Genomic DNA, 12147 nt, shown 5'->3' on the forward strand with positions numbered 1-12147 from the left:
TTTAGTTACTAAAGATGCAGAAGATAAACAAAAAAATACAAAATGTTCACTCCAGGTTTAAAGCTGTAAAACATGATATTTTGATTGCACCCTATTGCTATTAATCTATTGCTGTGATATTTAAATTGACATAATAAAGCTTTGTTATAATTGCAGTTTTTTATATTTTGGACTCTTTATTCTAAAGAAAAATGTAATTTCATAAGCTTTAAGGGGGTGTGGTTGGGGACAGGCCAGGGATGTGGTTGGAGGCGGACCTGGACAAGGTTGGGTGGGGCAACTGATGGAGAGTAAGGTTTTTTCCTGGCTAGTAGGTCTAGACTCAAAATTTTAAGCCCTGCTTTAAAGTATAAAAATATACATCAATCCTCTCATAATGAAAATGTTAAACATAAAGTACAGGGATAGAACAATCCTCAGAAGGGAACATGTAGGATGACAGGAAAGGCTCCTGACTGGTGAGATCCTCCAAACATAATGATGACATCCATGAACTGGAGCGAGCTCGTTGGGGTGATAAAGCCAATCTGGAAACACTGTGTAGACGTTCTCCAAGAACTCAGCACACTCCAGGTGTGGAGAAAGTCTCCAGGTGGGTTTAGCCTGTCATTTATCATAGATACAAACACACTGTAACCGGGATGGATCACTATGCCATTTGCTCTCTTTTTTAGTCTGCTGGCATAGCTGTGTCCAAATTCGATAGATCTGTACCTATGATCCGCTGTGCTTTATTTCTCCTCCCGAGACCGACACTTCCTATCCTCCATCCTACAGCCATCATACTACACTGCAGTGTGGATGGGAAGAATACTCTCCATGGTGCAATGATAGAAACTGACCAGAATTCCTGGACACCAAAACACCAATCATAGGAATGTGGAACTCTTTGGCGTAATCCTCTTTGGACATACTGCAAAAAGTTCTGCAATGTCTTCTCTTCTCACCTTGGAACTCCTATCTGAAGATATCCACCTGTAAACTTGTACACAAAGGGCATTTACTCTGTCAAAGATCTGCTGAACAACACTTACATAAGAACGTTTCAGGATCCCAGCCTCACTTATTTTCTGGACCAGAAAGACTTCTACAAATTCCTCAGAATTAGACATATGCTACCTCACCTGCACTGGTGTGAGAACACTCAGCCCATGGGCCTCATAACAGTCTTCAACAGCTCTACACCTTCCAGCTCCCATCTCTCTACCTTCTACCACCTACTCCAAAAACAAACTCATACAACCAAACTCCCAACGATGGAATTCTGGAACTCTAATTCTCTATCTTTTGAAAAAAAAAACAATATTTTCTCATTTCTGTTATAAAAAATATCCAATTAAGTCAAATTTCATCATAAATTTAGGTCAAAATGTATTTTGCTATAAGTCTTTGTTAAAAAAAAAATCCAAATAACTGCATATTAATTGGTTTGTGTGAAAGTTATATCATCTACAAACTATGGTATGGATACTGGAATTTATACAGCTTTTACTTTCTGACTGCCATCACATTTCTTGAGGTGCTAAAATACCAGGATAGTACAAACACCCCCAAATGACCCCTTTTCAGAAAGAAGACACCCTAAGCTATCTGCTGAGAGGCATGTTGAGTCCATGGAAGATTTTTTTTTTTTTCATTTTCTTTTCTCTTACACAAAATTGTCACTTAAGTGATATATTTCTCACACAAGCCATGGGTATATGTGGAATTACACCCCAAAATACATTCTGCTACTTCTACCGAGTATGGGGGTACCACATGTCAGACTTTTTGGGAGCCTAGCCACATACAGGAGTCTGAAATCCAATGACCACTTTGAAAGCCTGAAAGTGCATAACTTCCTCATTTCACTTCCTCACTACCTATCACAGTTTCGGAGGCCCTGAAATACCAGGATAGCACCAACCCTGACCCCATATCTGTCACGCTTGCTGGGGAAAAATTGTTTGAATGCAAGGTGGCCATAAAAATTAATGAGGGATTCATCATCGCAGATTTTTTGCTGGGGAGTATACACATCTGCACATTTTTGGTTGAGGTGATTTATGAAGGGCCTAATTTTGTGGAGTCAGTAAAATTCAGGGTCACCCCGAGGAGATGTCGTTGAAGTGCATAAAATGCAATATCTTCTCATATCTATGCCTGGCCATGGCAGCAGAGAACACGAGAATATGATGAATCAGGTCTGTGGACCAATACAACCGCAATTCATTTTTCTTAGTAATGCCCATGTTGAGGTTTAGGTCCAAAAAAACCTTAAATTGGGAAACCGTAATGGGTTTCCATGCAAATACTCTGGCAAGGTTTGAATTTGGGTTGGTGGCGATAAACTGTTGTGCATATAAATTGCTTTGATCCACAATTAATGCATACAGATCTTCTGTGAAAAACAGCTCCAAAAAATCACGGGGAGGAGTTAAATTTGCTGTTTCCACCTGAATTCCGGGTTGGGTGGTGAATGGGGGAAGTACAGGTGCTGCAGAATGTGTGGGCTGCCAATCGGGATTTGCAAGCACATCCGGAAGGAAACTAGGAGCTCTATGGGCCTGTGTGCGAATTCTTGGTGGCTGCAGGACAATACTTGTGCTCACCACTGCACCAGCTTGTACTGCACTTATGGGACTCACCATGTCACCAAGTGATACTGCAGTGCTGGTATGTGAAAGACCAGGATGTACTAGGCCGCTGGTGATTGCCAGTTCACCAAAAGGTAGTGTGGCACTAGTACTGGCACTCTGCTGCATATGAGAGTAATCATGCAATTGTACCACCTCAGCAACCTGGGAATGGGGTCGGGTACACCTGACCTTGGCAGGGACCTCTTCTCCATCGTCTGAGCGATCTGTCAGGGTGCCGCTGCTGTCTACAGGTTCATATTCTGATGTGGATTGTGTCAGGGAGGCTTCCCCTTCACTCTCACCTGACATGCTCAGAATTCTGTGGCCTCTTCACTAGTGTAGCTTTCATTGGACATTTTGGCCACTAAATTTATAGGTACCTAGCGTGACTCCCGGGGAAATAGAGCACCTGGATGTCAGGGACTGCTTGAACCGCTACAAAAAAATTTATTTGCAAGTGCAAGCAGAGATCAGGCCTGATTCTGCAAACACTACGGTTTTGTGTGCAATGTATGAAGTGACAGTTACTGACACTGCACTTGCTGGGGGAGAATGGGGGTTAAGCGTAGGGGATAAACGCAGGTGCTGGCAGGTGCCGGGGCTGATCCCGCAAACGCTGCATTTTTGGGGACACTATACTAATGTGAATGCTGGTATAGTGCTGATCTGATCAAAGATATTGATCCATTCAGACACTATACTAGCAATGGAGGTTTAATGTGTATGAGCGTGTTCCTGGCAATCAAGGGGTTAAATGTGATGACTAGTGTAGTGACGGGCAATCTGACACTATCTGGGAGGGATGCTAACTGACACTAACGCTATGTGAAGTCACTGGTGACACTAATACAGTGATCAGCAAAAAATCTGTACACTGTACTAATGACACTGGTGACAGGGCAGTGAAGGGGTTAACTGGGGGGTGATCAAGGGGTTAAATTTGTCCTAAATGTGATTTTACTGTGTGTGTGTAGTGTGTGGATCTGCTTTCTTCTCTCTCTGGGATGGAATGTGCTCAGAGAGAGAAGATTTCATCATTTCCTGTACCTGTGTAATGTAAACAAAGTTACATGAATATCTCTGATAGGGCAGGGATCGATCATCAGATCCGAACATCACTGGCCTGAACATGATGATTGATCGGTCAGGAACTGAATCACGGCAACAGCAGGTTGGTGCGTGCATGCATGCCTCTGGTCACCGCGGGAGCATGAACCATATATACAGTTGCAAGAAAAAGTATGTGAACCCCTTGGGATTACGTGGAGTTTTGCATGAATTGGGCATAAAATGTGCTCTGAACGTCATCTAAGTCACAACAATAGAAGAACACAGTCTGCTGAACATAATACTACACAAACATTAGATGTTGCCATGGTTTAATTGCACATAACATGTAAACATTCACAGTGCAGGGAGGAAAAAGTATGTGAGGCCCTAGCTTAATGACTTCTCCCAGAGCTAATTGGAGCCAGGAGTGAGCCAACCTTGACTCCAATCAGTGTGATGATATTGGATGTGCTGCTGACAGCTGTCCTGCCCTTAAAAAACACACACCTGTTTAGGGTTTACTGGTTTCAAGAAGCACTGTCTGATGTGAACCATGCCTCGCAGAAAAGAGCTCTCAGAAGACCTACGATCAAGAATTGTTGACCTGCATGAAGCTGGAAAGGGTTACAGAAGTATCTCCAAAAGCCTTGATGTTCATGTGTCCACGGTAAGACAGACTGTCTACAAATGGAGAAAGTTTAGCACTGTTGCTACTCTCCCTAGGCGTGGTCGTCCTGTAAAAATGACTGCAAGAGCACAGCGCAGAATGCTGCATGAGGTAAAGAAGAATCCCAGAGTGTCAGCTAAAGACCTACAGAAATCTCTGGCACATGCTAACATTTTTGTTGACACATCTACAATAAGGAAAACATTAAACAAGAATGGAGTACATGGGAGGACACCACGGAGGAAGCCATTGCTGTCCAAAAAGGATATTGCAGCACGTTTGAAGTTTGCAAAAGAGCACCTGGATGTTCCCCAGCACTACTGGCAGAATATACTGTGGACAGATGAAACCAAGATTGAGTTGTTTGGGAAGAACACACAACACTATGTGTGGAGAAAAAAAGGCACAGCACACCAACATCAAAACCTCATCCCCACTGTGAAACATGGCGGAGGGAGCATCATGGTTTGGGGCTGCTTTGCTGCCTCAGGGCCTGGACGGATTGTTGTCATTGATGGGAAAATGAATTCCAGAGTTTATCAAGACATTTTGCAGGAAAACGTACGACCATCTGTCCGCCAACTGAAGCTCCGCAGAGGATGGGTGATGCAACAGGACAATGACCCAAAGCATACAAGTCATTCAACAAAACAATGCTGCAACAGCACAGAATACGCCTTCTGGAGTGGCCCAGTCAGAGTCCTGACCTCAACCCGATTGAAATGCTGTGGCATGACCTTAAGAGAGCGATTCACACCAGACATCCCAAGAATATTGCTACACTGAAACAGTTTTGTGAAGAGGAGTGGTCCAAAATTACTCCAGATCGTTGTGCAGGTCTGATCTGCAACTACAGGAAACGTTTGGTTGAGGTTATTGCTGCCAACGGAGGGTCAACCAGTTATTAAGTCCAAAGGTTCACATACTTTTTCCTCCCTGCGCTGTGAATGTTTACATGTTATGTGCAATTAAACCATGGCAACATCTAATGTTTGTGTAGTATTATGTTCAGCAGACTGTGTTCTTCTATTGTTGTGACTTAGATGACGTTCAGAGCACATTTTATGCCCAATTCATGCAAAACTCCACGTAATCCCAAGGGGTTCACATACTTTTTCTTGCAACTGTATATACATGATTTTGCACAGGGGGTCCGCCCTGTGGCAGTATTTCTGCAATAGGGTGAACTTAAAGCGGTTAAGGAAAGCGCGGCGCTGTATTTCTATTTATTGACATTTTTGCACATTTATATGAGTATGTTTAGGTGTGGCCAGCATTGTTTTAGTTGAATTAACTGTTAAGTTGGTTTATTGATTGTTGATCACCTTTTTTAGCTGTGTTTATAAATATGGACACAGGAAGATCTCTGATTCTGTACAGGTGATCAGCAGGTCCAGGTGATCAGCAGGTCCAGGCCAGAAATCATTGGCCTGGACCTGATAATCGGCTTGTGTTGTACTGAATGACAGCACAGTCAGGGCGGTGGGCTCACACGTGTACATGTACTGTATGTGATCTGGAACAGAGGGGCTGCCCTGCCGCAGTGTAAGTGTGATGGTCGGTCCTGAACTGGGTAAAGTCAGATTGTTTGCCGATGATCTTTTACTTACTTTCTCCAACCCAACACCTCCCTGCCAGTCCTATTCTCTGTACTCCATACATTTCCCTTTCCTCTGTAAAACAGAATGATAGTTTCCTTGGCCCACCTCCTACCTGGATTATTTGGGCATTCATCTCCCTCGCTCGTACAACACACTCCATGAGGCCAACTACATCCCCACTTTCAAATACTTGAGAGTCCTACTTCTGTCCTGGACTCATCTTCACCTCTCCTGGATAGGGAGGATCAGTGATGGAAAATTGGCAATTTTACCAAAACTCCTTTACTTGTTCTGTACTCTTCCCCATCCCCACCCCCACCGATCCCCATCACCTCCTATACTCTGAAATCTTTTTAAAATCAGGTCTTGTGATTCAACTGAGCAGACAAAGGGTCACGAATCTCAATAATATTATGTTTATACATAAGGAACAAGGAGGTTTGGGTGTTCCAAATGTTACTAAATATTTCTTGGTGCCCAGATTACCCCACTAACCCCCTTTACACCACAATACATGGCTCCTTATGGGCTGACTTAGAAGCATTGCTGTGTTCTCAAACTTCTCACCATTCACTCCCATGGAGTCCTCCTAAATCCAGACCTACGTCTATCAGCCTCTTGATGGGTCACACACTCTGCACCTGGAACTCTGATAAATATTCCAGAAACTTCATATCACCTCACTTGCCTCTCTGTCCTCTTTTGGGTGATCCTACAAAGCTCCTCAAACGGTTACAAACATTACTAACCTGCCACCTTCCCAGGAACCCTTGGTATGATGGCATTTGAAACCCCCCAGACCTCACAAGTTACCAATTTAAAATTGGCTATAAATGTTCTACTAGCAGCAAAACAAAGACTTGGAAACAAGAGCTTGGCCCCCTCGTGGAAGTCCATCTTAGCAAAGATGTCGTCTAAGAAAGATGTCTAATAAGAAATTCTTAGAATCCTGGGCCCCGTGTATACATTACACTCACCCCTCCATGTCCCCTGACACCTACACACTGCTATAGGCATTGAGGCCCCAGGTTTCTGGTAAGGGGGTCCCCAATGTCCTCCATCTGTTCTTCATCTTACCACCTTGTTCTATTTCCTTCCCTCTTCCTTTTCTCTCGGCCCCCTGACCCGGGAGGCCTTGGTTACTGGGTATCTTGCCTATCCTCTGTGCAGGACCCGACTCTCACACCCAATCCAAGAGTGTCTCCCAAATTATGGCTAACTCAAGATTTCCCCTCCCCCTCATTTTATTCTCTTCTCCTTCCCTAATTATCCTCTTGTTGTCATTCTTACAATGTGTATGGTTACTGTAAACCCGATCTTGTAACACGCCGCGCTCATTGATCTTTATATCCATCACTTGTATTCTCTTGTATGATTTACGGATGCACGCTGGAATTGTTTTCGTGGGTTGGTTACTTCTGAACATTTGTACGAGTTGCACAATGTATCCTACAAAACTTTAATAATAAAAACTTACTGCAAGTGAAAGTTAGTTGGACAAATGTGAGGAGCATTTCCCCCCCGAGATACATTGTGGCCATCATTTATTTTACACAATGATTTCCTATGATGGTCAGCTCCATCTAGTGGCCTCAATGCAGTATTTTCCTGAAATCCCTCTGTGATATGGGGGTTTGTTAGCTCCTGTGGTAGATGTTTGTAAGTGAGTCCACGTCAGTCAAGACTTGCGGTTTATCGGCACGGCAGCCCACTTTTATTAAGAAGGAAAATGAAAGTCTTTACACCATAAGGTTTCCCACGCAGGGGATTGTCCAGCTTTGTCAATACATCAGATCACTGAAAATGCTAGCTCACCTGGCTACACTTCAGCAGCACCACTGATCTTTACACTGGTCCCCAGACTAGGACTTCTTCAGGATTACTCAGCCTTGGTTACAGCACCTCACTACACAGGCCCACTCCTGGACTCTAAATAGGGTTCCCCAGCCCCCCTCAAGCTTGATCACTCCTCCATTGACTTCTGGACTCCCTCCACCCCCATGGACTCCCTCCAGCCCCATGGACTCACAAGTCACTTCAGGTCCCCCAGACTCTTGGAGCTGTCCTGACTTTCCCAGTCCTTGGGCAAGGAATCCCACCTCACAAGGGATGCAGTCTCCAGCAGGAACCCCCAGCTCTCCTGACAGGGTCCTGTCTCCAAATGGCAGAAGACCTGGCCTATAACGATCCTGCCCACCTATGTACTCACACAGGCTGCAGGCATCTAGCAAAGCCTGGACATAGGACTGAAGGTCTTGTACCCACCAAGAATCTCTGGAACCTTCAAGCTCCAGGTTCCGACCCGGAACTACCAAATCCATTGACAATCTAGAACACAGTTTTCTCTGCTCACAATATACATGTTGGAGCTTCTCAAACAGAAGCCAGGAGGACCCGGTGTCATTGTCACAGTGGCAGGACCTCACACTTCCACACCTCCATCAGACCTCCAAGTGTTTGTGAGAGCTTCTGCTAGAACATTGCCTCCATTTTTAATTTTCTATCAATGGCCGACCCAGTTCCACACTTCATCCATGTCTTTGGGGACCTCTGATCTCCTTATGGACTGTTTCTTCCATGATGAAGATCAGAAATGTATATCAGGGGGTGCTTCTTCCCCACATGAGAGCTGGGATGTCCAGCAATATTCATCTAGAAGACATTTCCTGCACTCAAGGCACTAATACACCTCCAGGGTTGTGTGGGATCCCTGATGTATAGAAAGACAGGACTTCAGTGAGGAACATTTCCCTCACTAAGGACAGGAAAGTGGCTTCTTCCTCATGTGAGATCTCTGATGTTTGTAAAGATGGGACTTGTCTGAAAAACATTTCCCACACTCAGGACAGAAATATGGCTTTTCCCCCGTATGACTTCTCTGATGTACAACAAGTTTTGATTTTTGTGCAAAACATTTCTCGCACTCAGAACAGGAATATGGCTTCTGTTCCTTGTGCAATCTCTGATGATTATAAAGACTGGACTTAGTTGAAAAACATTTCCCGCACTCAGGGCATGAATACGGATTTTCCCCCGTGTGACATCTCTGATGTATAACAAGTCCTGTTTTGTATGCAAAACATTTCCCACACTCAGGACAGGAAAGTGGCTTCTCCCCCGTGTGAGATCTCTGATGTCTGTAAAGACTAGACTTGCCTGAAAAACATTTCCCACACTCGGGACAGGAATATGGCTTTTCCCCGGTGTGATGTCTCTGATGTACAACAAATGTTGATTTTTGTGCAAAACATTTCCCACACTCAGAACAGGAATATGGTTTCTTTCCCATGTGAGATCTCTGATGACTATAAAGATTGGACTTAGCTGAAAAACATTTCTCGCACTCAGGACATGAATACGGCTTCTCTCCTGTGTGAGATCTCTGATGTGTGGAAAGATAGGACTTAGCTGAAAAACATTTTTTGCACTTAGGGCAAGAATGTGGCTTCTCACCTGTGTGAAGCCTTTGATGTCTTTTAAAATTAGACTTTTGTGAAAAACATTTCCCGCACTCAGGACAGAAATATGGTTTTTCACCTGTGTGAGATCTTTTATGCACATTAAGACGGAATTCAGAAGGGAACCATTTCCCGCACTCCGTACAGGAGAACCTCTTCCCTGTTGGAAGGCCGGCCCGGTCCTGCACAGTCTGAGGTTCCTCAGGATACGAGGAATCCGATGGTCCATCTACACTGGGTGGTGCCGGATGGACATTGGAGGGAGCCGGGTTTTCTCCTGGACTATACTGTGTGATGTCCTCATCTTCTACTTTCCAGTCTGGAGACAAAGTGAGACAATCCTCGGAGGTTTTCCTCATCTCCCGGCCATGGACTAAAATACAAAGACAAAGAGGATTACTAGACAGGAGCTGATTGGTTCCCCCAAACCAGGACTCTGCCCCCATCCGGCAGGATGGGGAGCAAAGCTCAGGAAAGTGACCAGGGTATTACAGGCTGATATCACCCAGTCCCCGCCCTACTCTGGACCAATCAGTGAGCAGTATGGGTGGAGGAATGGATTTAGTGTTCATGACCCACCTGTGCTGATCTCTGTAGGAGTGTCCTCCTCTATAAATGTCCCCGTTGTTCCATCCTCCTCCATAGACTGCTGATCATCCCTCACATACGTCTCTTCTTCTTCTGCTTTCACCTCAACTTTTATATCTATCAGATCTTCACCCTAAACCAAGGAAATGAGAGAAAATATCATCTATAAAATATAAACTCACATAAAAAAATCCAAATATTGTCCCAAGTCCATGCTCTCCGCCCCACCAACCTTGTAATAGTGAGGGATGGTGTGACCTTCCTGTGTGGAATCCCGGGAATACAGAGGACGGGGACATCTCTCTGGTGGGTTCCTGGTATTAGGTGGCTCCATCATATCCTTGTGTCCTTCTGAAAACTCCTCCATCACTCCATACTCCTCATCCTCCTCTTTATACTCTTCTTTAACATCAATATTATCATCCCCGAGGATTCCACTCTGAAAGATATAATAAAACATTCATTGTAACAAACATGCTGTGTATAAATCACAACTACCAATAATTGTCATCATCTACCTGATGATGGTGAGGGATGGTGTGACCTTCCTGTGTGGAATCCCGGGAATACAGAGGACGGGGACATCTCTCTGGTGGGTTCCCATGACTGGATCCATCTGTAGGAAACACACACACTGACTGAATCCATTGTTTCTATGTGTTTATCAGATGATGGGGGATCTAGGTGGATCCTCCGTACTGCTCTCTCCTTTACAATAAAGTCTCCTCTTACCCGGTGATGTGAGGGGCGGCTGATTGTCCATCATGACGTCCTTGTAGAGATCCTTGTGTCCTTCTAAATACTCCCACTCCTCCATGGAGAAATAGACAGTGACACCCTGACACCTTATAGGAACCTGACACACACAATGATACAGTCACCATCCAGACACATCCCTTGTCTGTTACTGGAGAATGTCCCAGAATTCCCGGCACCGCTCACCTCTCCTGTCAGCAGCTCAGTGATCTCTCTGGTGACTTCTAGAATCTTCTTCTTCTTTCTCTCTTCTATCAGGGAGGGAGGTGGAGGCAATGTGATGTCATATGATCTCCAGACTTCACAGGAGGAAAACTCTACATCTGAACACAAATAGTCACATCAAATGATATTCCCAGAATCCTCCTCACCTCTCCATTCAGGTCTGTTTTAGTGAAGCCCCACATCAGGCTGAGGTATAAGGAATTCTGACATCATTACATGAAATGAAGGAGCAACAGTTCTGCTTTGGCTGTGAGGATGTAAAGGGTCCGCCCACATCCTAAGAGTACTGGATAAAAGAAAAAAAGAGCTGGATGGAGGGATATTGGGAGGAGGAGCTGTGAGATCAGTGTGATGTCATAGGATTCTCTGACTCTGGATGGAGGGACATTGGGAGGAGGAGCTGTGAGGTCAGTGTGATGTCATAGGACATATAGACTCTGGATGGGGGGACATTGGAAGGAGGAGCTGTGAGGTCAGTGTGATGTCATAGGATTCTCTGACTCTGGATGGAGGGATATCGGGAGGAGGAGCTGTGAGGTCAGTGTGATGTCATAGGATTCTCTGACTCTGGATGGAGGGATATCGGGAGCAGGAGCTGTGAGGTCAGTGTGATGTCATAGGATTCTCTGACTCTGGATGGAGGGACATTGGGAGGAGGAGCTGTGAGGTCGGTGTGATGTCATAGGATTCTCTGACTCTGGATGGAGGGACATCGGGAAGAGGAGCTGTGAGGTCAGTGTGATGTCACAGGATTCTCTGACTCTGGATGGAGGGACATCGGGAGGAGGAGCTGTGAGGTCAGTGTGATGTCATAGGATTCTCTGACTGGATGGAGGGACATCGGGAGGAGGAGCTGTGAGGTCAGTGTGATGTCATAGAATTCTCTGACTCTGGATGGAGGGACATTGGGGGGAGGAGCTGTGAGGTCAGTGTGATGTCATAGGATCCTCTGACTCTGGATGGAAGGACATTGGGGGGAGGAGCTGTGAGGTCAGTGTGATGTCATAGGATTCTCTGACTCTGGATGGAGATTGGGAGGGGGAGCTGTGGGGGGCGCTCTGTGAGGTTTCTGTACATCTATACCAGGTGCATCCCACCTCTCCAAACATGAAAGATGACCTTTGTCTTTGGGCTGTGCCAGGACACATCATATTTCTCAGATCTCCAGAGACTGATCACATTGT

The 12147-nt window shown here is 45.1% G+C and overlaps 1 protein-coding gene across 1 annotated transcript in view; it reads right to left on the minus strand.

Annotated features, from left to right (window-relative positions):
* Positions 1-7621: 7621 nt before the first annotated feature.
* Positions 7622-12147, minus strand: part of LOC149468136 (uncharacterized) — a 39066-nt gene continuing 34540 nt past the window's right edge. Inside the window, exon 5 of the mRNA XM_089670681.1 lies at positions 7622-9409. Within this exon, the coding sequence (XP_089526807.1) occupies positions 8692-9409 (718 nt within the window). The 3' untranslated portion in view covers positions 7622-8691. The remainder of the gene's footprint in view (positions 9410-12147) is intronic.

This window comes from Staurois parvus, unplaced genomic scaffold (assembly GCF_062004578.1).
Source record: "Staurois parvus isolate SC_StPar_1 unplaced genomic scaffold, SC_StPar_1.0 ptg000092l, whole genome shotgun sequence".
In the NCBI taxonomy this organism is placed as follows: Eukaryota; Metazoa; Chordata; class Amphibia; order Anura; family Ranidae; genus Staurois; species Staurois parvus.